Below are 27,966 nucleotides of genomic sequence, written 5' to 3' on the forward strand. Positions count from 1 at the left end.
TGCCTTGGTTCTTCCATTTCCAGAAAGCAGTGCAGACATTGGCCACACGAAAGGAAACCTATGCAGAAGGTTGAAGCACTACAGTGAACTGGGTTTCCTCTGAGAATCATCAGTATCCCCTAGGTCCTACTCTCCAAAGAAGCAGTGCGTTTGCATTTTCTTACTAACATGGTGCCGCCTCTAATGAAAAGAGTCAATCAAATGTGTTGAGAAAACTTGGTTGAATATAGGACCAGAGTGTAGCCCTTATTGTTCTTCAACTGAAAGCAAGTAGTAAAAACACCAACATAGGGTTGTCGTTTTAGTGCTCTACTGCTGGTTGTTTACCACTGGAAGTGGTCATCTTCTAGGCTGCTTCAGACAAATCTTTAAAGTCTATACAGCCGAACGAAGGTTTAGGATATATTAATTTGAAAGTTTTACAAAATCTCTTTGGCCAATCCAGAGTACTGTTAAAAAAAAGTTAATATCCACCAGTGCTATATTCCTCAGTCGACATGCCTGAGCTTCTGATGTTCTTTTCAAAGCCACCTTGAACAGATCTTTTTTCTGAAATTCATGAAGCCAAGATTTACCCAAAGGCTTAGAGAACGGTGCATTCCAAAATCTGAGCCCTGTAAACTCACTGTTTAATCAAATATGCATGTGTCAAGCACAATTTCGAAAATGGTAAATAGTTGGTGTTAGACCTGGTATCATTGGCGTGAGTGTCCCTTCCATATATTACTGATTGCCTCCTCTGTTTTTTATATGTTTTGCTGGTTATATGCTTTGGGCACTGTGCCACTGCTATTCAGTGCCACAGTGCAAGTGCTCCCTATGTTAAATTGATGCATTAATTAGTGACTCCATGATTGGGTTATTTTATGTACTTATCAGACCCTAGTACAGTGCACCATGTGTGTCCAGGGCTTGTAAATCAAATGCTGCTGGTGGGCTTGCAGCACTGGTTGTACCACCCACAGAAGCAGCTTGTAAAGTGTATCTCAGGCCTGCCATTGCAGAGCCTGTGTGCAGTCTCGTACTGCCATGCTGACTTGACAAGTGCACTGACTTGACAAGAGCACCCACTTGCCAGTCCCTAAACCTTCCCTTTTCTTCATATCAGACACCCCTAAAGTAGGCCCACGGGAAGGGTGCATTTTAAGTATAAAATATGACATGCCCTGGTGTGTGTGTGTAGCATGTCCCAATAGTGAATTACAGCCATTTTTGTTTCACTATTGCAAGGCTACCTGCTACCCATAGGCCAGAAATGGAAGTTTGAATATTAAATCTTATAATCCTAACTGACTCAGGGAACATGGTTAAAATTAGAATTTAGTATTCCTGAACTCAGAATGATAAAATACTGTTAAATTGGTTTTAACGCATTTCAGACCACTCCGCGATACTTCTTAGCTCAGGGGGCCCCCCTCACACGGCCCACCAAACATGGAGAATGAATGCCTGGTTGCAGGAGATCTCCTCCAAGGAAGCGCAGGCGCTTCGCTTGGAACAGCTACTATCCACGTCTGAGGACGCCGTTCAGACCAGTCATTTGGCTCTCATCCGGAACAATATTAAACAACTGTCCCTGGATGCGGCCAAGCTCCTCTGGAGGTCTTTGGTAGCAAGAGTCTACGGGTGGGGGAACAAGAACGGTACGATTTTGCACAGGTTGGCAAAATACCCAGGGCGAATTGTATTATTCCAGAGGTGGTGAACGCAACTGGAGCGGTGCAATGTGCTCCCGTGGCAATGGCAAACACCTTCGCGGCATACTACAAGAGGTTGTACACTGCACATACCCCTGCACTGACCGTTGCAGGCCTCCTTGGCTGGGGAGGGGTGTGCCTCCCCAGGCTGGAACCAGCTGCTCAGAAGGATCTGGAGCATCCCATCTCCTTGAAAGAAATTGAGGAAGCGATCACCCTGGTCTCCCCGGGTAAAACTCAGGGCCCGGATGGCTTTCACCAGGAGTATTACGCGGCATGCATAAGTACCCTAGTGCCCCATCTAGCCAGATTGTTTAAAGAAACGGTGGAGAGGGGTTCCTTTCCACCAGAAAAGGACATTGCCACAATTGTGGTTCTCCCGAAATCCCAGCCTCTTTCCCACCTATGTGCAGAGTACCGCCCCATATCCCTCCTCAAGACTGAAATCAAACTTTACGCCACCATTCTGGCCCAACGGCTGAAGCCGTATTTAGCCTTCTTGGTACACCCGGACCAATGCGGGTTCATGCCTCAGCGTGGGACTCGCCACTGCCTCCGAAGGCTGTATGTGGACGTGGCGCATCGGCACCGGCTCACCCCGTATTTGGCGCTCCTGTCCATAGACTTCGAAAAAGCGTTCGACTCGGACTGGACGTACCTGCAGGGCGTGTTGATAGAGATGGGGTTCGGGCCCCATTTGTGCTCCCTAATCCGGGTCCTGTAAGCTCACCCAAGGGCACGAGTGCTGGTTAATGGGGTGCTGTCGGAGGCCTTCCCCATCGCCAGGGCATGTCCTCTCTACCCGTTGCTGTTCGCACTGGCAATGGAGCCCTTGGCCTTCCTGGTGCGGGCGGAGGAGCACCTCCATGGGTGGGAGTGGCCCAACACGGACACCGACAAGATCGCATTGTACACGGATGATGTCCTTGTCTTCCCGTCTGATCCAGCCTCTTCTGGGCCATACTGCCTCCGGATCCTGCACGCATTCAAGCAGGCCTCAGGGCTGCAGCTAAACCCCGGGAAGTCAGTATTGGTCCCCCTAAATCTTTCTAGAGAGTGCTTTGATTGGCAGTCAACTATACCACTCCAGAGGCAGTCCTTTGAATATCTGGGGATTTGGATCACCCTTCTTCCAGAGCTGGGTTGGTTCCATAATGTGGCCTATTGGTTAAGAAGGCCAAGGAGAACCTCCTTAAATGGACAAAGCTGCCTCTGAACCCCCTGGGGAGGGTGGCCCTGTTTAAAATGATGATCCTCCCCAGATTCCTTTATGTCCTGCAGAATACCCCCTTCGGTTTTTCCAGGGTGTGGTTCAGGGAACTGGACAGCCTAACCACCAAATTTCTCTGGAGAGGAGGACGGGCCAGCATGGCTTTGTCGACCTGTCAGATTCCCTCTTACGATGGCAATATGGGGATAACACACTTGTATCTGTATTTCCTGGCGGTGCGTCTACTGGTCATCCATGACTGGTTCAATGGGGGCTGGTCGGATCCGGCCTACAGGCTTGAACTGAGCGAACTGGGGTTCACGGACATCCAGACCATGATGTATGGGGGGGGCCCATTCTAACCCGAAATCCGGATGTGACACGCTCTGTGCTGGTGGCCTGGCAGGCATCGCTCCGCCACACCGGATGGCCGAGGAAGTTGACCCAATGTACTCCCCTCTGGCAAGGGGCTTGGCTCCGGGAGGTTAGTGGATTGAGGGGGTTCCGAACCTGGGACCTTATTGGCATCTCCCAGCTAGGAGACGTATGGGCAAGGGGCCATATGTTGTCCTTCCAGGAGTGCCGAACTCGCTACTCCCTACACTCATCCCAGTTTTACAAATATTTGCAACGGAGACATGCCCTCCACACGCACATTGCGGATTATACAAGGCTCCCTGAATACAGTCCCACTGAGGCCCAAACGATGTTGGGAGACTTGGGTAGGGGGGGGGGAATACGGGGGGGGGGTCCCGTATTTACCGCACCCTCATCCCTAGACCAGCTGAGGGAGATCAGTGGGTGGACTGGGTGGGCCCCTTTGACAAAGTGGACTGGCGTGATTCCCTTATGGCCCCCAGAATAGTCCCCGTCTCAGCGAAGCTCAAGCTGGTTCAGCTCTACTATTTACATGTTGCGTACCTCACAGCACTGCGCCTGTGTAGAGCGGGTTGCGGCCGGACTCGTCATGTGCAAGATGTAAGCATGGACCAGCCGACTTCCTCCATATGGTTTGGTTGTGCCCCCGTCTGGGTCAGTTCTGGGGGTCCATTGAAGCGGAGCTAAGGGAGGAATTGGGCTGGGAGGTTCCTCACGACCCACGTCACTCCTTGCTGGGGATCACTGATGGGCTGGACGGGTCCAGGAATGATCAGTTGTTTTCAACACAGCTAGGATGGTAGCCAAGCGGGATATTGCGTCGGCCTGGATAAGCCCTGATCCACCCACTCAGGAGAGGTGGCGAAGAAGGGTGGTTTGGTGCACGACACAGGAGAAAGTCCTTTATAAAGCTAAGGGATGCGTTAAGAAATACCGTAGAGTGTGGGGGAAGTGGATGGGGAGTGTGGAGGGTCTGGCTTAACCGGATTCAAATTCCATCTATGTACTTTTTATGGTTAACGTGATTGGGGGGTACGGTGCTTGTGCGACTGAACTCAGACTTGTATTTTCCATGTACTTGCTGAATTGTTCTGGTGTTTTACAAATCAATAAACCTTGCTTATCAAAAAAAAATGGTTTTAACACTCTGTGTTTGAATATATTCCTTGTCTGGAGTTTGAGGGACAGGGGCTGGGGGATTCCAGCAGAGAGGAAGAGGCAGCACAGAGCTGAATAGAGAGATCTGCATGCAGATGGGAGGGAGAAGTTGTACCTGGGACCTGAATAGGGCTGTACCTTCCCTCCACAATGCTGGCTCCACCCCCTGTGGTGTATCTGATGTCCCTGGCCTGCACTGTCAAAGGAAGAGAAGGAGTCCTGTAAGCAAAGTGCTCCAGGACTGATCAGAACTGGTTTGGACTAGGCAAAGGCCTCTCTGCCTTCAGAGAACAAAGAGAAAAGTAGTATAAATATGGGGACCCAGACCCCAAGACTTTAGATCACTTCTGGGAATAAGACAAACCTTTTGCCAAGGAGAAGAACCAAGGAAGCTGCAGGAGTTTGGACTGCCCCTCTGCCAGTGTGCTGTTTGCTGGGTTGGCCTGCGGTGGTTTCGGATTGTCGCATGGCGACGCCATCTTTCGCATCGCAACCAGGCCGCAGGACGAGAATCTACGCATCATCTCCGCTCCGGTAAGGATCATCGCATCCCCTACGCTGCGTAAGCATTTAGGCGTGAAGCATCTGCCCCGAAGCACGGACCAGACACATCTCCCACTCTGCGAACCTTTGATTTGTTCTGCGCTACGCATCCAGGTATTTATTTATTTATGAAGTTTTATATAGCGCAAACTTGATCCCGAAGGATAGCAGAGCGCTTTACAATCGGAGGCAAAGGTAACAAATCAGAACATTGAAAGTATTGACACACTTATACAACAACTTCAACATTACACACCAACTTATGTGGTACTTTACACATCAAGAGATCAGAGTGATATCGCTTTTGTTAGAACAGTGTCACATTTATCACCAACTTGAACTAAGCAACGCTTACCATCTTTAAGTTAACTTTAACACCCTCAGTGCTCATGACAAAGTCAACTCGTCATGGGTTTTACCTGCGCTGTGCTTATGACGGAGTTGACCTTGTCATGAACAATGGGGATCCTGAATATCCAGCGCAGGAGGGGAAAACCCCTTAGCAGCCAAGGTGTTAAGTACAGTATTGTGGATTTTTGTTGTTTGTGATCTTGTGTTAAGTCTATATAAAGAATAATTATTTTTATAAAACCTGTGTGGTGTTCATCTGTAGTGTTTTCACTGTATTAATGTGTATATTCCCCAATGCTCAACACACTGCCTCTGAGAAAAGCCGTTCTGCTCATGCCAAGGTACCAAGGGGGTGAGCAGGCGTTATCCAGTAGTGTAATCGCCTTTCCCTGACTTAGAAGCAAAGGTCCCTATTTGGTCAAAGGTGTACACCAATGCCAACTAGAGACCTCCAGTTCTAACAGTTGGGCTCTAGTTTCTGCAAGTACCCTAGGCCTTTGCTCCTTCGCACCTCTTGTACGGCACAGAGAACTTGGAACTAGAGAGGTGCAAGTACAGTGCTTTCTGGGCTGAAAAAGCCATTTGAACTCTGCTCTTCCTAGAACTAGGATCAACACCATGGTTCCAATCATGTAGGGTAAACATTAATCCCATAAAACATATGACCCATGTACTTGGTGACGTTAGCATGGCTCACTGGTTGAAGTTCTAATAAGGGACGAATTTCAATCGGTTTAGTCTGCCACTTTAATAGTTCAAATACCTGTGCCATAAGGTACACAAACTGAACAGAAAGCGTGAGAGCGATCATGTAGAGGATCACTGTGGGAAGAGCACTCTTCGTGATGTTTAATAGGACCCAGTGTCTCAAGGTTAGCCGAGAATAAGGCAGCTCTATACAGGCATGGCACCTTATTAACAATACTATTCACACAGAAGTTCGTCTGGCTATGTGTGAGGTGAAGCGAAGAGAGGAGAAAAACGAAGTCAGAGTGCTATGTAGAAAAAGAGGGGGGAGAATTATCTCAGGAGAAGAACCCTCACTTCCTGTTAGGAAGATTCAGGACCTTCCATAGGCTATGATCTGTAAAGAGATATCTCAGCTGTGTATAGATTTACAGCAGTTACGGAAAGCAAAGCCTGTTCCAACATAAACAACTGATGCACCATACATTGATGCTTTTGTAGCGATCTACTTCATTTTTTTTATTTAGGTAGAAGTATTATTTTGGCTACCTTTGCAGCATTTGTTGCTGAAGAAAAAAACAAAACCTTTTGCCACCTACAAATTGGAGTCTGGATCTCTCTCATCGCCGGCTAGAAGTTAGGAGATCGTGGGGTGGGTGTGTGGGTGTGTGTGTGTGTGTGTGTGTGTGTGTGTGTGTGTACACACACACAGATATACACTTCTATTTTGATACCCCCATTTCTTTTTTTAAGGGGGTGCTTTCCCATTATACACCTTGCACTTGCCTTTTTTTGTTTTATATAAAAATGTAAAAAACATATGATCAGTGCTAAAATACCAGTTGTTGGGCCCCAAGTAAACCCCAGGACAATTTCGATGTTTGTGCTCCAATTTGTTTTACTTCATATTTTTCAAAGTGATTGAATAATTTCATAAGTCTAACAGGTCCTTCCAGTCTGCCTGTGTCATGTCTTCACCTTTGTTCCCACTAAGTTGCGAGCTCAAGCGCCCACACAGATTCTTCATTCATGTCGTGTACAAAGAGCTCGAGGGCTAGCACAAAAAATGTAAAAGGTATCTTTCACTGTGCAGGACATGGATAGCCAGTAACTAAAACTGCAGGTCCAGCTGCTTTAAAAAGTTTTATTGGCCTGCTCCCTGCTGGTTTAGTGGAGTGTCTACACAGGTGACTGCACTCCTCTTCATTAGCATCCCCACACAGATTAAATGAGTAGCTTGAGCAGATCACACAACCTTTGGCACTGCTTCTCTAGTCTCTCTTTTACCAACTCTGGAGTTAATCTAGACTGATCACAGTCACTACACTATGGGAGCTAAGTATATAAAAGAGCAACTTGCTACAGCAATCGTGCAGAGGGTGGCGGGGCAGAATGTAGCATATGTTTAAAGCATTCTGTTACATTGCTTTAAAAGCAGACATTGAAATCTCACACAATTTGAAGCAGTAATGAAGTGGGGTAAAGTGTACCCTTCACATGCAATGATGTAACTGAGGAAAAGTTACTCCTTTGCCTCCTTTCCACTCGCTTCAAGGTCTCATGTTCTTGAAGAATACAAATAGGAAGGACTGAGGAAACTCACAGGTGTGGATTTGCCTTGGTTCTTCCATTTCCAGAAAGCAGTGCAGACATTGGCCACACGAAAGGAAACCTATGCAGAAGGTTGAAGCACTACAGTGAACTGGGTTTCCTCTGAGAATCATCAGTATCCCCTAGGTCCTACTCTCCAAGGAAGCAGTGAGTTTGCATTTTCTTACTAACATGGTGCCGCCTCTAATGAAAAGAGTCAATCAAATGTGTTGAGAAAACTTGGTTGAATATAGGACCAGAGTGTAGCCCTTATTGTTCTTCAACTGAAAGCAAGTAGTAAAAACACCAACATAGGGTTGTCGTTTTAGTGCTCTACTGCTGGTTGTTTACCACTGGAAGTGGTCATCTTCTAGGCTGCTTCAGACAAATCTTTAAAGTCTATACAGCCGAACAAAGGTTTAGGATATATTAATTTGAAAGTTTTACAAAACCTCTTTGGCCAATCCAGAGTACTGTTAAAAAAAAAGTTAATATCCACCAGTGCTATATTCCTCAGTCGACATGCCTGCGCTTCTGATGTTCTTTTCAAAGCCACCTTGAACAGATCTTTCTTCTGAAATTCATGAAGCCAAGATTTACCCAAAGGCTTAGAGAACGGTGCATTCCAAAATCTGAGCCCTGTAAACTCACTGTTTAATCAAATATGCATGTGTCAAGCACAATTTCGAAAATGGTAAATAGTTGGTGTTAGACCTGGTATCATTGGCGTGAGTGTCCCTTCCATATATTACTGATTGCCTCCTCTGTTTTTTATATGTTTTGCTGGTTATATGCTTTGGGCACTGTGCCACTGCTATTCAGTGCCACAGTGCAAGTGCTCCCTATGTTAAATTGATGCATTAATTAGTGACTCCATGATTGGGTTATTTTATGTACTTATCAGACCCTAGTACAGTGCACCATGTGTGTCCAGGGCTTGTAAATCAAATGCAGCTGGTGGGCTTGCAGCACTGGTTGTACCACCCACAGAAGCAGCTTGTAAAGTGTATCTCAGGCCTGCCATTGCAGAGCCTGTGTGCAGTCTCGTACTGCCATGCTGACTTGACAAGTGCACTGACTTGACAAGAGCACCCACTTGCCAGTCCCTAAACCTTCCCTTTTCTTCATATCAGACACCCCTAAAGTAGGCCCACGGGAAGGGTGCATTTTAAGTATAAAATATGACATGCCCTGGTGTGTGTGTGTAGCATGTCCTAATAGTGAATTACAGCCATTTTTGTTTCACTATTGCAAGGCTACCTGCTCCCCATAGGCCAGAAATGGAAGTTTGAATATTAAATCGTATAATCCTAACTGACTCAGGGAACATGGTTAAAATTAGAATTTAGTATTCCTGAACTCAGAATGATAAAATACTGTTAAATTGGTTTTAACGCATTTCAGACCACTCCGCGATACTTCTTAGCTCAGGGGGCCCCCCTCACACGGCCCACCAAACATGGAGAATGAATGCCTGGTTGCAGGAGATCTCCTCCAAGGAAGCGCAGGCGCTTCGCTTGGAACAGCTACTATCCACGTCTGAGGACGCCGTTCAGACCAGTCATTTGGCTCTCATCCGGAACAATATTAAACAACTGTCCCTGGATGCGGCCAAGCTCCTCTGGAGGTCTTTGGTAGCAAGAGTCTACGGGTGGGGGAACAAGAACGGTACGATTTTGCACAGGTTGGCAAAATACCCAGGGCGAATTGTATTATTCCAGAGGTGGTGAACGCAACTGGAGCGGTGCAATGTGCTCCCGTGGCAATGGCAAACACCTTCGCGGCATACTACAAGAGGTTGTACACTGCACATACCCCTGCACTGACCGTTGCAGGCCTCCTTGGCTGGGGAGGGGTGTGCCTCCCCAGGCTGGAACCAGCTGCTCAGAAGGATCTGGAGCATCCCATCTCCTTGAAAGAAATTGAGGAAGCGATCACCCTGATCTCCCCGGGTAAAACTCAGGGCCCGGATGGCTTTCACCAGGAGTATTACGCGGCATGCATAAGTACCCTAGTGCCCCATCTAGCCAGCTTGTTTAAAGAAACGGTGGAGAGGGGTTCCTTTCCACCAGAAAAGGACATTGCCACAATTGTGGTTCTCCCGAAATCCCAGCCTCTTTCCCACCTATGTGCAGAGTACCGCCCCATATCCCTCCTCAAGACTGAAATCAAACTTTACGCCACCATTCTGGCCCAACGGCTGAAGCCCTATTTGGCCTTCTTGGTACACCCGGACCAATGCGGGTTCATGCCTCAGCGTGGGACTCGCCACTGCCTCCGAAGGCTGCATGTGGACGTAGCGCATCGGCGCTTTACAATCGGAGGCAAAGGTAACAAATCAGAACATTGAAAGTATTGACACACTTATACAACAACTTCAACATTACACACCAACTTATGTGGTACTTTACACATCAAGAGATCAGAGTGATATCGCTTTTGTTAGAACAGTGTCACATTTATCACCAACTTGAACTAAGCAACGTTTACCATCTTTAAGTTAACTTTAACACCTTCAGTGCTCATGACAAGGTCAACTCGTCATGGGTTTTACCTGCGCTGTGCTTATGACGGAGTTGACCTTGTCATGAACAATGGGGATCCTGAATATCCAGCGCAGGAGGGGAAAACCCCTTAGCAGCCAAGGTGTTAAGTACAGTATTGTGGATTTTTGTTGTTTGTGATCTTGTGTTAAGTCTATATAAAGAATAATTATTTTTATAAAACCTGTGTGGTGTTCATCTGTAGTGTTTTCACTGTATTAATGTGTATATTCCCCAATGCTTAACACACTGCCTCTGAGAAAAGCCGTTCTGCTCATGCCAAGGTACCAAGGGGGTGAGCAGGCCTTATCCAGTAGTGTAATCGCCTTTCCCTGACTTAGAAGCAAAGGTCCCTATTTGGTCAAAGGTGTACACCAATGCCAACTAGAGACCTCCAGTTCTAACAGTTGGGCTCTAGTTTCTGCAAGTACCCTAGGCCTTTGCTCCTTCGCACCTCTTGTACGGCACAGAGAACTTGGAACTAGAGAGGTGCAAGTACAGTGCTTTCTGGGCTGAAAAAGCCATTTGAACTCTGCTCTTCCTAGAACTAGGATCAACACCATGGTTCCAATCATGTAGGGTAAACATTAATCCCATAAAACATATGACCCATGTACTTGGTGACGTTAGCATGGCTCACTGGTTGAAGTTCTAATAAGGGACGAATTTCAATCAGTTTAGTCTGCCACTTTAATAGTTCAAATACCTGTGCCATAAGGTACACAAACTGAACAGAAAGCGTGAGAGCGATCATGTAGAGGATCACTCTGGGAAGGGCACTCTTTGTGATGTTTAATAGGACCCTGTGTCTCAAAGTTAGCCGAGAATAAGGCAGCTCTATACAGGCATGGCACCTTATTAACAATACTATTCACACAGAAGTTCGTCTGGCTATGTGTGAGGTGAAGCGAAGAGAGGAGAAAAACGAAGTCAGAGTGCTATGTAGAAAAAGAGGGGGGGAGAATTATCTCAGGAGAAGAACCCTCACTTCCTGTTAGGAAGATTCAGGACCTTCCATAGGCTATGATCTGTAAAGAGATATCTCAGCTGTGTATAGATTTACAGCAGTTACGGAAAGCAAAGCCTGTTCCAACATAAACAACTGATGCACCATATATTGATGCTTTTGTAGCGATCTACTTCCTTTTTTTTATTTAGGTAGAAGTATTATTTTGGCTACCTTTGCAGCATTTGTTGCTGAAGAAAAAAACAAAACCTTTTGCCACCTACAAATTGGAGTCTGGATCTCTCTCATCGCCGGCTAGAAGTTAGGAGATCGTGGGGTGGGTGTGTGGGTGTGTGTGTGTGTGTGTGTGTGTGTACACACACACAGATATACACTTCTATTTTGATACCCCCATTTCTTTTTTTAAGTGGGTGCTTTCCCATTATACACCTTGCACGTGCCTTTTTTTGTTTTATATAAAAATGTAAAAAACATGATCAGTGCTAAAATACCAGTTGTTGGGCCCCAAGTAAACCCCAGGACAATTTCGATGTTTGTGCTCCAATTTGTTTTACTTCATATTTTTCAAAGTGATTGAATAATTTCATAAGTCTAACAGGTCCTTCCAGTCTGCCTGTGTCATGTCTTCACCTTTGTTCCCACTAAGTTGCGAGCTCAAGCGCCCACACAGATTCTTCATTCACGTCGTGTACAAAGAGCTCGAGGGCTAGCACAAAAAATGTAAAAGGTATCTTTCACTGTGCAGGACATGGATAGCCAGTAACTAAAACTGCAGGTCCAGCTGCTTTAAAAAGTTTTATTGGCCTGCTCCCTGCTGGTTTAGTGGAGTGTCTACACAGGTGACTGCACTCCTCTTCATTAGCATCCCCACACAGATTAAATGAGTAGCTTGAGCATATCACACAACCTTTGGCACTGCTTCTCTAGTCTCTCTTTTACCAACTCTGGAGTTAATCTAGACTGACCACAGTCACTACACTAGGGAAGCAAAGTATATAAAAGTGGAATTTGCTAAAGCAATCGTTCAGAGGGTGGCGGGGCAGAATGTAGCATATGTTTAAAGCATTCTGTTACATTGCTTTAAAAGCAGACATTGAAATCTCACACAATTTGAAGCAGTAATGAAGTGGGGTAAAGTGTACCCTTCACATGCAACCAGAATTAACCTTTTGTATAGAACGTGTATTATATATCTATATAATTAAGCTGGAGGCAGTATGAGTAAGCACCAGCTGTAAACTCTAAGCTAAAGTCAATTTGCCATGATGAGAGTCCAAAACAAACAAATGAATTAATCCCAGTTAGAAGCATCAGGGGTCAAACCAGTGTTATTATTGCAGCAGTTAGCAGAAAGAGATTATTGTTTTAGGACTAATATTATTACTATCAACACCGCTCAGAGGTTGAAGAGCAGTTATCATAATAGTGACTCACCGCTGCTCTCGAATTTGCACTAAGTGGAGAAAAGTGTGCATGAGCGTATTGCTGCCGTGGGTGGGGGAAATAATTTGAGGAGCATTGCTCTCCACTAGCAGCACAGATTGGCCTTGTTTCCCTGATTTTTGTCCTCCCCGTGATGAAGGTAACAAAAAATTATTCCACACCTATTTCTACCTACTACTCAGACCTCACTAGCGCCACTAACCAGTGCACTACAAAACGTGCATTCGCTAGAGGATAGTACATCCTCTCGCCCACAAAACAAAAGCTCTTGCACACCTTGGAGAATAAACAGTTATTGCTAAACAGGACCGTGAAGCCTTGAAAAGAAATGAGGGAGTATGCACCCCAGCACTCCCTTTCCAGGCCTACACCCTTTTAGAGCAGTGTATCAATTCACCTGCAAAAGATTTCACCATGGGAGGTAATGAAATGTTCACCGAAGACAGAGGGTAATGTGCATCAAATCTCCTAAACTGGGGAGTGAGTGGGTGCGGGCAAATCAGGGAGTATCTGTCCCTCTACCTTTGCAAGCTGAAGGGGGGCATTGTGGATTTCACCATTAGAATAGATGCCCAGCTTTTATGGAAGGTTCTCACTCACGAGGATGAATGACTAACTGCTAAATCTGTAGGCAAATAGGTATGGACTGAAGGATAACTCAATCCTGTCCGGAGTTTACAGAATCAACAATATATAGAGACCGTCCTGTGAAACTCTGTCAAAGGACTGTTTCACCATAGACTCCCCTGGTTCACTCATGGGGGACATACATTTGCAAATTGTGCCATTTTCCCTAGGTGGAGCGTCACTTACTGGTGGAGAATGTATTGGCATTGCATGGGAGTGGCACGGTTTCAGAAGTAAATACGTTTTAAGAATTACTGACGTACGCCATGCCAGGATGCAACTGAATGACAAGTGTTGTGGCTGTACCTTTATCGTGGGTGTCATGACAATGCAGAAACTCTTTGAGATATGACAAATGCAGCAGCTACATACCCATCATCCCCTCCGGACACCATGTGCTCTTCGTTGATCAGCTGGATGCAGTCAATGGAGCCACTAAAAAAAAGGTAAGAAAAGAAAAGCAAATATCAATAAGAGCCATTTCAGGAGCGAGGGTGGACAGGGGAAAAAAAATCAGGGACAAAGCTGGGCAGGGAACAAAGTGGTAATAAGTCACTGCATGGTTGGGAACACCAGCATAGGGGACAGAGTTCCTATTTTAGGTGCCCTCCAATGCCAGCCGATTCCTGTTGTGTTCTACGAGAGCCAACCTCCAAAAAAAAGTTATGTTAGGAACTGGTTCTTGGCTTTTTCACACAATTCTCAAACCAACACTTGGCTGAGGCGGCAGTAATCACCTGGCACACACAATAAACACAATCAACATAACAATCTTGTTTATGAACACTTTGGCAATGGAGTCCTTGGTGAAAAAGGAAACCATACTGATACTTGCTATGGCCCTGGGAGTAAACATCAAAGTGTGAGACAACCAGTGGCAGAATGTATAAAGCTCAAAGTTAACAGATGTGTTAATCGAGTATCAATATCATGTAGTTTAGACTCAGTTGGGTGCAGTGGCAGTTTAAAACATGTAATACATATATGATCAATGACGTTATTGAAGCCACAGGAGTACATGTAGTAGAATAAGGGGATTCTGAGGATTAAATGAGTTACTAATCTGAATTACAATTCTCTAGCATTGGATCCTCCAAGATTTAAATGCTTAAATTATAGTCACAAGCGTGACTCATTCCCAGTCATCGGGGTGGGAGTTCGACTAACTTAGCAGTAGCAATAAGAAACAAAAATAGGCCTGAAAGGTTTTAACCAGAGGCACATTAGTAGAACACTCCTTATTAAAATAAAATACCTGAAGTCCAGCCAATTAGGGGATAGTACACTGAACAGCACACCTCCCAGAGGTCATCCCACCTCGGATTTCCTCCAGAGGTGTGGAAGAAAGGAGTTCCAGAGCCCTGCTCTCTCTTCAGAAAGATAAGTAACAACATTACTTCAGAAATCTTTCTCCAAGTTTTTCTAGTTTCCATAAACAAATTATATTGGGTCAAACTTAACATGTCACTTGTGGGTGCAGGCCTGTTTTTGCCTGAGCTTTCTCATCAAGAGAATCCCTACTTTATTTCACCCCCTCATAGTACTTTTGTTTAAGTGCAAAGAGCCTACACTCCGCCTTATTACTGCGGTGCGTCAGCAGCGGACCTCATATGAGGGCCAGCTGGCGTTTAGTGCACTGAGAAGGGGCAGTATGGTCCTGGCGTTGCAGGTCTTTGAAATCCACAGTGAGACCAGTCTCAAACAAACTGGCCTGTCTCACCCTGGCGATGGAGATAGAAGTAATCTCACCTCTAATAGTGGGTTTGTATCCATCCAAGAGTGTATGTGCTAAAATGTCCTGGTGAGAGGTATCTCGAAATAGCTGGTTATCACAGTGCAGATTGCCTCAACGTCCACAGGATCCCGTAGAAGTTTCCGGGTGGGGTACATCCCCCATTCTATTCCAAGGCAATTCTACATGTGCGTGGTAAGAGATCGAGAACTCAGATGAGGGCGGAGTCAAGGTCTCAAATGAGCAAGTGAATGAAGAAGTAGTCGTCAATACGTGAATATATCCGGTGGATATGGAAGAATAATGAAAAGTCCCTAGTGTCAGACTGGCGGTATCTCCAAGCGGCAAACCAATCCCAGGTCAGCTATTTCACGCTTAGCTGCGGACAAGGGACTGGTTACCTGGAAAGAGGCTGCAGTGAAATCTAGAGAGGTGTTCCATATCAAGTTAAAGCCTACTCCCAGAATTCTATCTCCAAATCCAAAGTCTGTACAGTAGTTCCGCTTCCTCCTGTAGAGGTACCAGAAGAACCATTGAGTAAGCTGGGTTTGGGCATAATGGGACAGTCTGATTTATTACAACTGGCAGAGATGCGCCCTAGTGCTAGCTGACCTCATCAAAATTGATAGAATATTGAGTAGGTTCTGTCACAACCAGAAGTGTGATGGAGTTCCCTACTGATGTGTTTGTGTGGGAGGGCATCTCCTGAACCATCATCATGGGTCTAATTTGTGTCAGAAGACAAAGAAATTTTCCAATAGCCTTTCGATTGTTCATTGTCGGACTGCATTTTATGCACCTCCAGAGAATGGTTTTATGAAACGAATTAACTGATTGGTAAAATCGTGTGTGCAAATAGCAGTAGTACCGCTCAGAGGGGTGCTACATGGAACTTGTTGGTCCATCGCTATACCCCAAATGATGTCAATGTCTCTCCATTTCAGTACTTGAAGGGAAGGAATGCAGGAGCCAATCTTGACCTCTTAGGACTCAAAAATGAAAGATCGTCAGGCTGGAGTTAAAAAGTCTGGTCGACTATTAACAGAGCTAGAAACTGTACCATGATGTGAAGCGTGGTTTTTGTAAGGAAAAAAGATGGGTGACCAAGGGAAGATCTAGCTATAAAGGAGTGCAAATAGCTACGGTCAAAAGGAACATAGTGGTTCTGGACAGTGGTGAGTTGTGGAGTGTGTCATGGCTGGCCAAATAGGACATGGGGAGGCAATGAGTGAGCACAGATGGTAATCAAAAAACAGCACAAGTCCTCAGACACTGCAATGGCCAGGATTATGGCCAAGCATCCTAATTCCAACCAATTAACAGTCAATGTTCACAGATAGGGAGAAATGATTATGTACTAGTCTAGAAAATAGATTATCCTACCTACTTGCCACATTCAAATATTACCATCAGCCCTACAAGTACTGGTAACTCTGTGTACTATTTCTAGATGTTTATTTTTATGATGAATATGTCTGTTTTTCCTTATGCAATGTAAATGGGTAGGTGCAGGTCTTCCCTTGTCCTAGACATTGCAAGATGTATTTTGTGTATTTGATGGTGGTGGAAGATGTGTTGCGGTTAGTCCTTTATCACCTTAGAATCCTTGTTTGCCATATAGATGGAATATTTAGCGGCTTTGGTTACAGTAAGGCAGAAACAACTATCAAGTGTGCCTGCTGACGCTGTGCCTATGCCCTCTGCTGTGCCCCTTACTTTTGTTGGAGGTATATGAATAAATCAGAAGATAAACAACAAGGCGAGTCTCTTGGATGTGATTTAGACTCAAGATGTGATATGCCAGGAAAAATAGCTTGTTTTAATATCTGCACAAAACTGCAAATCAAACCATTGACTCCAATCCACACTAAATATTGTGGAAGTCTCTGGTATCTAGGACACCGAAAACCTACTCATGGCCATGGAACACTAGCTGGGACTCTTCTGCGATCTTCCAAACCCGAACTGTGCCATCTCTTCCACCCGCTGTAACACAACGCTCCCGGCTCAGGCTATCCAATCCAGTAATCGCATCCTGGTGCCCAAATCTGCAAGAGGAAGACAGTAAAAATAATATACCATTGAGAAACATACTTTGTTATTTTTCGGCTAACAGCAAATGCATTACTCTCACAAAGACATTACATACAGCGTCTAAAGCTGCAACAAAAACATTTTACAGTACTTATGGTAAAAGCATTGTATATTGACAGGTAAAATTACAGCAGCAATTTTTCCACAGAACAGAGTGATATGGGTGGGCTGGAGAAAAACGGGGGGAGAGGCAGAGGGGTGGCAGACAGAACAAGAAATAAAGGAGTGAAAAAGAGGAAAAGAAAGAAATGAAGGGTGAACAACCAAAGACGATGAGAGCAATTGAATGACATCACAACAACCTCTAAATACTGTGCTAAACACATTCAAGTCAAATGAAACTTTCTGTGGAGAAAGAAAGTCATCGGGGTCTCTTGAGTGGTGCTTTTATGTGGTAGAAGCAGTGGTTAATTTGAGCAGGTAATAGCAAGTCGTGCATTCTGGCCCTCATTTGTGTGTGTGTGTGTGTGGGGGGGGGGAGGGGGGGGGGGGGGGGGTCAGCACTTAATTTTCCTTGTTAGAATTAGACTCACAGAAAGAGAGAAAAACATAAAAGGGAGAAATAAGGGGCGGGGGGTGAGATGAGAAAACTTTGAGAAATGGAGAGCAGGAATGCGCAACAGTAAGATAAAGGGGCAGAGCATGTCGGACAGTGAAGTAACTCATTCACCGCGGCGCGAATTCTGCAGCGGCCCGGGGGGTCTATAGCGTGGGGCTTCGGTGCACATGACTGCACCACGCAGTCATAAGTCACGGGTGGCGTGGTGCCATCATGACCCCGTGGTGCCGTCATGACCCCGCCTGCTCATTAATTCGCCCGCACAGGCGGGGAATCACTGTCGCGTGGGCGGAGCGGCATGACGGCTCCACGCCGTCATGAGCACACTGCTACCGTGACTCATGACGGCGTGTAGCCGTCATGAGCATGCAAGGGGTTAAAGAGACAAGAGGTGGAATCAAGACTATGAAGCCTTGGTAGTCAACATTCCAAAACTCAATAGCGCTGCCGGGAGGGGGGTGGGGAGAGAGGGGAAGGGGGGGGGAGTTCAGAGGAAAACTTTGGGCCCTGGCACTTATCCTTTTACTAATTAAGCACTGGGATGGGGACTAAAGTGTGGCTTGTTACCCCAACAGCAAGAGGCAGCAAAGCAGGAGATGTAGCAAGTGCTGTAGTATTTGAAAGCCAACAGTAGAAAAATAAATTCTGAATGGCAACAAGCACTGGCGTTGCCAATAGGTCTCGCAGTAGGAAAGTTTGAGCTATTGGTTTTCTAAATTACATTTTATTTTTTTGTTTTGTGATTTATTTGATGCCCATACTTTTAACTTTTCGCATTAGGAAAGTTTGAGCGATTCGTATTGTATTGTAAATGACACTTTTTTAATTTATGTGTTGGTTTTGAAAATAGCAAAATTAATAGCTTTGTCAGTTACAATGTCAATAGTTTTAACTTTCGCAAATGTGTGACACCTATAGCATTTGTAATGCAATGTGTGTTGTATTTACGTGACTTAGATGTATTGATATTACAAATAACAATGGCTTTTAATTTTTTAAATAATTAATACTTAAATAAAAGTTATTGTAATTTATAATGGCAATAGCTTAAACGTTTGTAAATAAATTTTGTGAAGATTATGTTCAGTGTATTTTATTGTGACGAAAATCCAAGAACATTGCATTTGCACCTACACACATATATGTGTTGTAGCACTGAGTGGTGTGAGGGGGTGAGGGGAGTGAGGGGGGGTGAGGGGGGGTGAGGGTGAGTGGGTGTGTGAGTGTGAGTGAGGGGGTGTGAGGGTGAGAGTGTGTGAGGGTGAGGATGTGAGGCTGAGTGAGGCTGCATGTATCATATAAATTACACAATACATTTTTTAACAACCTACAATCGAGTACAGTCCCAATTAAAGGTTGAGTCTCAGTTTCTAGGTATAAATTCAGGGGCACGCCTTTGAACATGGTAAAAATGCCAGCATCCCCGGAGGGGCTCCTGCCCTCGAACTTATGCCCCCCCAGAAGACTCAGCAGAGGGAGACTTCCAACTCACCCACCCACACAGCCAGTGGCACACCTGCTTTGTGCATACTGAATACCAGAGACAACCAGACCTGCCCACACATTCCAAAGTGTGCCCTCTAGGCGCTAGGGGAATGACTGTGTCATTCTATGCATGGGCTTCGATTGTGTTTCCCCGCTAGGTGCCCCTGCTGAGTTTTATTGTCACCCATGAGCTCTCACTGAGAAGACTAGAGCCACGTCGTCGGTGATAAAAAAAATTAGGTGGAATTGCAACAAAAAAAAAATGCATCTGCCCTAGGGCTCTAAAATACCTCGACAAACCCAGGATAACCTGCAGTTACCCTCACCCCTAACCACAATTTTATAGCATTTTTATTTTTTGCATTTCTTATATAGATTGAACTCTACGTGAAGGTATCAGAGCGCATCACATGAGCACTAGTTGTAGTACACAAGGACAGATTCATTTTCGACGAGAAGATTCGGTGATGACGCTTGAGCCTCCCGCCAGACTCGAACCTGGTTCCTCTGCTTCGTGGTCGACCGCTCTAGCCGTTATGCCACATCCCCATTTACTAGCGCAGCAGGCACACAGAACATGCTGCCCCTCCTCCAGAAAGTGTCAGTATCAGCGTTCAGCTGTCCAACAATACGGCATTATTATTCCTGCGGTTATGCCTAATTTCTGTCTGCTTCTGTGGTGAAGAGTAGTAAGCATCTCATGAAGGGGGAGGAGGGAATTTCAGCAGAGTGGCGAAGAGAGTTGGAGAGCCTGAGGTGCTGTCTTTTGTACATTTCTTATGGGGAGTTTACATCTAGTAGTGGAGAGGGAAGAGTCCCTCCCATGGAGGACAGAGGAGGGTGCACTTTTCGTAGGGGAGAAAGACGCACGCTGCTTGTGGGTGATAGAAAAGTGCCCTTAGTGTAAGAGAATGAAATACTTGGCTCATTGAGGATAGGGGAGTGTGCAGTTTATGGAGGGAGGGGGAGAGTTGTTTCTGTGTGGAGAAGAGGGAAGTGTGCTTCTGGAACGGGAGAAGGCGGCACCTCTGGGGAAGGAACGGGTATTTGTAGTATAACAGGTACAGGGCAGTCTACAAACTGCAGAAGGTATCATCTCATAAGAGCTGGGAAGAGCGCCTGACCTGGAAAGACAAAGAGAGGAAGAGATTGTGGCAAGTGAAGGAGCAAGCAGATGAACAGTTGGGGGATGGGGGTGATGACGCTTGAGCCTCCCGCCAGACTCGAACCTGGTTCCTCTGCTTCGTGGTCGACCGCTCTAGCCGTTATGCCACATTCCCATTTACTAGCGCAGCAGGCACACAGAACATGCTGCCCCTCCTCCAGAAAGTGTCAGTATCAGCGTTCAGCTGTCCAACAATACGGCATTATTATTCCTGCGGTTATGCCTAATTTCTGTCTGCTTCTGTGGTGGAGAGTAGTAAGCATCTCATGAAGGGGGAGGAGGGAATTTCAGCAGAGTGGCGAAGAGAGTTGGAGAGCCTGAGGTGCTGTCTTTTGTACATTTCTTATGGGGATTTTACATCTAGTAGTGGAGAGGGAAGAGTCCCTCCCAAGGAGGACAGAGGAGGGTGCACTTTTCCTAGGGGAGAAAGACGCACGCTGCTTGTGGGTGATAGAAAAGTGCCCTTAGTGTAAGAGAATGAAATACTTGGCTCATTGAGGATAGAGAAGGTATCATCTCATAAGTGCTGGGAAGAGCGCCTGACATGGAAAGACAAAGAGAGGAAGAGATTGCGGCAAGTGAAGGAGCAAGCAGATGAACAGTTGGGGAATGAGGGTGGAAAGGGTTAAAGGTGTAAAAAAACAAGAGCGGCCGGGAAACTGAAAGTGCGGCCGGCCACCGGCCAGCCATGATTATTTAGGGGAGGAGCAGCCGCAGAGCGCACGCTGGGAGAAGCCCTTTGATGTGGTGGCGGCCGTGAAAAAATGCAATTAGGAGGGAGGGAGGGAGGCTGATGCTCGTGCTTGTTTGGTCACGTGATTCACGTGAACTCAAAGAAAACCGCACCAAAAAGCCCTTGGTTTGACGAGCATTTTGAGCACTTGAAATCTCGCCATTTCCCATACCTTCGGAATGGAAAAGGCGAGACCTTAAAACAGCCATGCTTCACCTAGAGCCACAGATTAAATCTTAGCTGTGTTTACCGCCAAACATCACCCAGATATTCCACCTGAATCATTAGAAATCAGACATTTACTTACAATGTTTCAACATAGGCATTCTCAGCTACGTTCCAGACTTTTATGGAGCGATCATGTGATGCACTGTACAGTTGGTGTGTGCCTTTCCGGAAGGACAATCCCTGTATATCAGAAAAAGAAAACAGTTCAAGTTATTAGGGCTGTTATGGATGTACCAAGTAAAGTCCAAAAGTCCCACCATTTATCTCAGTTTCAATTACTACAAAGGAAAAAAAAACACTAATAAAGAATAATTACTAACCGAGACTGGACCACGGTGACCTGTGAACTTGTGCAGATGTTGGCATGATGCAGGATCCCAAATCATAATCAATTTATTTTGATCTCCGGTCGCCTGGAGAAAAAAATTACAACAAAATGAGTGGTAACAGACCAGCTATAGGTTCATAGAAATACTAGTCAGAACAGAAATGGTGCGATACTTCAGCAAACCACAGTTCCAACAAATTAGGCATGGAATATGACAACCATACTAACACTCAGAATTCAGTAACTGCACTCAAAGATATTGAGACAGTTTGTGTTAAAGGAAAGGCACCAGTACGAACACCGAAGAGAAATAGGAACTTGTGGACGAACAGTTTATGCGAACCACACAATTGCATGCAGACACTCAAAGTAGACCGATATGATCATATACTGCTGAATACAATGCAGATCAGATTAAAAGTCATGATTTCAACATACTTGAGTTCAGATGTGGACATCTAGACATCGCAAATGTAAAAAAGATCAGTGTGCGGAGAAATAGAAAAACCTGTGGCTTAGATGGAGCACCGAAATCACATAACACACCTCATGGAAAGCAGCATTCTATTAAGGTTAAACGTAGAGAAAGAAGTAAAAAAAGAATTGGGCATCTCCATAGGTCATTCTGGTGTCTACCCACCATTCCAATCACATGGATTGTACCATTAATGGGGGGCGTGGCCAGCCAAGCAGCATGGCGGACGCAACTCTCTAGAGCTCCGTCCGCAAGGCCCTATCTTCTCCTGCAATTCTCCTGGAAGTGTGGTCCCAGTTTCCCCATACCGGACGGAGCAGCTGCGGGACTGTCTGAGGAGCTCGCCGGTGGGTCCAAAGTCGGGAAGTGAGGCCGGAGCGGGGAGAAATAGGCCACTGAGCAGGAGGAGCTGACAGGAGCTGGGAAGGCACGAAACCTGGACTCGGCGCGCAGGGTGGTCTCCAACTCTGCTCGCGTGCAGACCGCGGAGGGAGACTGATTAGCGCTGCGGACTGCTGAGTGAGCCGGGGGTGAGCAGAGGTGGCCCAGAGCGAGTGGCCAGGAAACAATGAAGCCCTGGAGGACTGGGAGGAGAGGCCCTGCGGAGACCGTTCTGGGAGCCGGGAGGTGTGCCGCCATTCACCAGCACCGCGACAGGACAGGGTGAGCGGCGGAGCTGCGAACTCGGCTGCTGACGGGCCCTGAAGGCTGACACCGACGAGGAGAAGCACACTCTCCTGACCCGTGCAGGGAACAGGGGCTTTCTGTGCAGCGGGGCCGGCAGCGGAAGATTGCCGGAGCCCTTGCGGTGTGTTGCGGAGCCCCGGAGGCAGGCCTGAGGCCCGACCCTGGTGAGTGCCCGTGATTCGGAGTGGAAGGGGCAGAGAGGCACTGCAGGGCGGCGAAGGACGAGGACAGAAGGTACGAAGAGTGTGGCTGACCGCAGACTGTGCTGTTGAGGCACCATTTTGACTCAGACGCCATTTTAAGCGCCCATGTAACGAGAGGCCCCTGTCTCTAGGCCGCAACACTCGACCCCTCTGTTGCGAACGCCGCCAGCCACAGAGACTGCGTCAACGTTGCGGAGCTGGAGGCAGGAGGGCCCAACTGTGCTGCTGATGTGAGGGGTGCGCCTGGGAGGACATTGCTGATTGCACCCCCGCACCCACCTGAAAAGAGGCGCGCGCCGAGGGCCTAGAGTTAGCCTGTGAAGTATACAGTACCCTAGGGCCCCAGCGTGGATGCCTGCCGGCGGAGGCCTGCTATAGCCCATTTGCCTTTGCCAATGCGCAGCCCTGCCTGCTAGCGTAAAGGCTGCTCCCCTTATGGCCGCCACTAAGAACACGGCAGGCCGAGGAACACTTGAGAGGGTCGCTGACAGTACCTGCCGGCTCTACCTAGTTGAGCGAGCCTGACCACCCCTGAAGTCATAGCTAACAACTGAGCTAGCCAGGAAGCAATTAAGGGAAGATTACTGCCTATACTCACTGGCCATGGCGGGTGAGGGCGCATAAAGGAGTCTGGGAGTAGGGCTGCATGGTGAACTGTCCCTGGTCGACTAGGGGGCGGCCCCTGGGAGCCCACCTCAACACAGCCGGTGTCCCTCTGGCTGGCTTACAGTGTCGATAGACTGACTGATAGGAACAAGATCCCATCCTTACCCCCTGACACCGCTCGGAAGCCTGCAACCAGAAGGGTTGATGCCCATGGCACAGCAAATTGTAATGGGCAGACTTCGGGACAAAACGCAGACGAGGCAGAAAGACACGGGTGGCCCGACCTCCCGCAGGAGAAGAGATGGATGGCCATGGAACCCGCAGTTACCCTGGTGGCCAAAATGGACACTGTTCTAGCGGCGGTGGAACGAATCAGGACGACCCTGGAGCAAACTAAGTCGTCTTTAGAGGGGCAGATTGATAAAGTCACATCGGACTTCACGCTGCTACATGCGGACCACCGTAAACTGTCGGAGTCCGCCACGGAGCAACGCCAGGCTGTCCAGGAACTGCAACCTGTGGTGCGCAGCCATGCCTCAGCCCTACAGGACCGGATCAATAGAGTCCATGCACTGGAAGACCGCGCCGAGGAAGCAGAAGGACGCTCTCGGCGCAACAATGTCCGAGTAGTAGGCCTGCCAGAAGGAAAAGAAGGGACAGAACCTGAAAGGTACACAGAGACCTGGCTGCGGACAATTTTACCGGTAGGAGTACTATCCCCGCACTTTGTGGTGGAAAGGGCGCACAGGGTGCCGGCGCAAACCCAGAGGCCGGGAGCTGGACCCCGCCCGTTTCTCTTCAAGCTCCTCAACTACAGGGACCGAGATACGGTGCTCAGAGAAACCCGAAAGATGAGTGACCTTCAGGTAGGCAACAATCAGGTGATGCTTTTCCCGGACTACACAGCGGCAGTACAAAAGAGACGTGGCTCCTATATGGCAGTGAAGAAACAGCTGCGGGACCTAGAACTGCCCTATTCATTGCTGTTCCCCTCACGTCTGCGTGTGGTCACTAAGGAGGGCACTCGCTTCTTTGAGGCTCCGTCTGAAGTCTGGGACTGGCTAGAGGAAACAGGGCAGTGGACGGGGATGCGACCGACGGGCCCAGAAGACGGCGGATGGCAAGAACAGCGCTTCAGGAGGAGGAGGAAGAAGAGAGGGGCTAGGAGAGGAGCAGGCCTAGGACAGACGGCGCCCAGCCCGGAGAATATGCGGCAGGAGCGGCAGGAGGCACTGGAGGCCGTCGCGACACTGAGATCGGTGGCTGGACACGGAGGCCCGGACCATAGACCGCAGAGCGGAACTGGAGCTGGCGGATCGTCCTCACCGTCCACAGTAATGTCGGAGGACACTATACTGCCTGTGGTGACACCCCAAACAGCGGACTACATAATGTGACTGATGGCGGACCTGAGATAGACTGCTGTATTGCCTGTGCCCAGTGCAAGGCCAATTGTATCCTTTATATGTCCAGTGTAACATGCTGATACACACTACTGCTGGCTCTAGAGCCATGCTTTTGCGCAAACCTAGAACTAGGAGCTACTAGCGCGGCGCAGGTACATATAGGATATGTGAACAAACCCCAAAGTACATGAAGGAATGCAAATATTGCCAATGAAATATTATTTTTGCACTCTTACCTATAGAAAGATATTAAACTAATTTCTAGGTACAGACAATGAGAAGTTATTTTGGTACAAAGTTCATCTACAGTGTGAATACAGTTAAGCACTACAAACATGCAGTGAAGCACTACAGACTCTCACTATAGTCATAAAGAAATTACAAATTTAAATTATAAGGGCTACCATAAAAAAATTATCAAATGCTCGGTCTTCAACCAGTTAGCTGTGTGCAGGTGCCAGACTGAGTTAGATAGTCGTTCCTCTTGTTCAGTCTGCTCTTTTGTGCTCACTTGTAACCATCCCAGGAACTTTTACCCCAGTTTAATATAGCGCTGGCAAGACCCGAAGTTATCAGAGCGCTTTACAACATTGTCACAGCGAAAGTCAGACAAAAATATATTCATAAAACATCAAAGTTGGTAATCAGAACTGGAGAGGACCTAGAGGGAAACACAGAGGAACAAACACAACGGGTGTAGAAGCCAACATGCACAGGGCGATTGTTCTTCATCGGGACGAGATGCTGGTAGTATGGAATCCTCATCGCGCTGGGCGTTTGCGGAGATCCTTTAGCGGTATTTTGAAGTTAATGAAGGATGGGTTAGACCTGATGGTGACCCCATTCGGGACACAGAACCACGATCTGATGAGGATGCACTCGTCTCTCTCGAACAAAGGGCATGTTCTATGGCAGAACTTTCGGCGCACCACTACCCATCTCTCAAATGTTAGACGCACCCGTCTCTGCCTAATTAGCAAACGCCCTCTGCACCTAGAGTTACCTGCTCTCTCTTCTTTGCACCACGTCCGGCTTACAGTTGGTCTGACCAAACCATTCAGACTCTCATCTCAACGTTTTTTTGAGGAAGTCCTTATCCACGTGCTGGCATAGATCCTCCTACTGCGTAGACCACGCTCCACAGTTTACAGTACAATGCATTTCCCCACACGCTATTTCTACATTGTCTTTTAGAGTCCTAGGCCCTGCTGGGTCTGAATTATCACCGGCAGAGCGACCTCCCCAGTGACATCTTCATCCATTATATCCCAGAGGAGTCGCGGGAGGATAATCCCACATGCGACGAAACACGTGTCGGCTGGATGTGTCTCAAGATCATTAAAATAATCTATTCACAAGAACCATTTAATGAATTATTGTCCATTCACATGCTTTGTTTCTAATGTACCAGTGTCTACACTGACACACCATACTATATAATTTTGTTGTGTGCAAGGGTATATATATTTTTTAGTCCTGATGTATACTGGGATGGAGTTCCAGATTTAAAGGGCATTGCCCGAGAAGAAGCGTTCCAGTTTTCGATTTTTGTGATTTTTTGCAAAAAATGAGAAGCAGGGTGTTGGTGGTTCTTGGGGTTGTTGTCTGTCAAGCCTTTTTGAGTAAGGACGCAACGTAGGCTGATTTACTATTGTGAAGTACTTTGTGAGTGAGGCATGCAGTTTGGATGATGCATCAGCCTTCAATTAGGAGCCACTAATTCTTTCAAGGCGGGGGAGATGTGATCGTATTATTTGATTCCAGTGACCATCCTCGCTGCTGCATTTAGGGTGGTTCTTAGGGGGCCTAAGTGGTTCTTAGGGGGCCTAAGTGGGATTTTGGTGTACCTGTGAGTGTAGTAATTCAGTAGTCCATTCTGGACAGAACCAGCACTTGCGTGGCATATTTGAGATCATTTGAAGGGATGAAGGGTTTGATTTTGTTCAGGAGTTTTAGGTTGTAGAAGTCACTCATCTCAGAATTCTTTATAGGTTTGCTCATGTTCAATCGTGGGTCCATTGTGATTCCAGACGATTAGGTTGCAGTTTAGAGCATCAATGGAGTTTAGCTATTCTTGCATCTGAGGGGTCAGTTAGTTATTGGATATGAGAAAGATTTCTAACTTATCTTAGTTGAGTTTTAGGGGAATGGGAGTATTGGACTTCTTTAAGGGTGGCATTTAGCCAGCTTAGGTCATCTAATGAGGAAATGTACTAGTACAGCTGGGTGTCAACAGAAAGGTGGAAGGAGAGATTTGCTTGTTTGAGAAGGAAAGTGAGGGGCTCTATGTAGATGTTGAACAGTGAAGGAGAGGATTGATCCTTGGGGGACACCCCGGGTTAAAGCAAATGTGTAAGGAGTGGAGTTGTTTATTTTTATTTGTTGCAAGCAGTTTTGTAGAAAAAGATGTGAACCAATGTCGGACCACCCTGTCTGCTCCCATCCTTTTTCGAAGGGAGTTCAAGAGAATCTTGTGGTCGACCGTGTCAAAGGTCGCCTATAGATCTAGGAGTACGAGTAAGCCTCAACTGTCTGAATCAAGGGATTTGTGCAAGTCATCTACTATGTTCAGGGTAGCCGATTTCGTGCTGCATCCTTTTCTGAAGCCCGATTGGTGAGGGCTCAGGAGGTTGTTGGTGTCTGGATGTGAAGCCCTTTTTCCACCTATACCTTTTGGAGAAATGACCACTCAACCAAATCAAAGCCCTTTTCAGGGCAGTCCCTGCATGACCTCTGTTAGCTCTTACTCAGTCAATGGGAATTGTTGCGCTGCTCTTTCGGAGGGAGGTTGTTTTAGAAACATCAGATGATGTACCATCTGATGTTGGCACTCCAGCTCCCCGTACGGTCAGGACCTAATAAAGCGTTTCACAGTAGTCTGTGAACACGTCTGCAATCTCCTGAGATGCATACATAACTTCCCCCTTGGGAGTACGAATTTGGGTATAAGCCTGGTCTCATATCTCTGTTGACGAGCTTCCCGGTCTTCAACCGTGTTCGTAAAGTCGGTGCTGCAAAGCCGTTCAGGCAGTCTATCATCCACTAGCCTCCATTTCAGGGCTGTCTTAGCT

The 27,966-nt window shown here is 46.8% G+C and overlaps 1 protein-coding gene across 2 annotated transcripts in view; it reads right to left on the reverse strand.

The window, feature by feature from the left end:
• The window catches only part of RRP9 (ribosomal RNA processing 9, U3 small nucleolar RNA binding protein), a 147,193-nt gene that overhangs the window by 31,654 nt on the left and 87,573 nt on the right, over positions 1 to 27,966 (reverse strand). For both annotated transcript variants that reach the window (XM_086938722.1, XM_086938720.1), the window contains exons 8-11: positions 21,511 to 21,603; positions 21,270 to 21,370; positions 16,840 to 16,974; positions 13,567 to 13,629 (exon numbers count right to left, since the gene is read on the reverse strand). In XM_086938722.1, coding sequence (XP_086794848.1) covers positions 13,567 to 13,629; positions 16,840 to 16,974; positions 21,270 to 21,370; positions 21,511 to 21,603 — 392 coding nt within the window. The remainder of the gene's footprint in view (positions 1 to 13,566; positions 13,630 to 16,839; positions 16,975 to 21,269; positions 21,371 to 21,510; positions 21,604 to 27,966) is intronic.

The sequence above is a fragment of the Lissotriton vulgaris genome, chromosome 9 (assembly GCF_964263255.1).
Source record: "Lissotriton vulgaris chromosome 9, aLisVul1.2, whole genome shotgun sequence".
NCBI lineage: Eukaryota > Metazoa > Chordata > Amphibia > Caudata > Salamandridae > Lissotriton > Lissotriton vulgaris.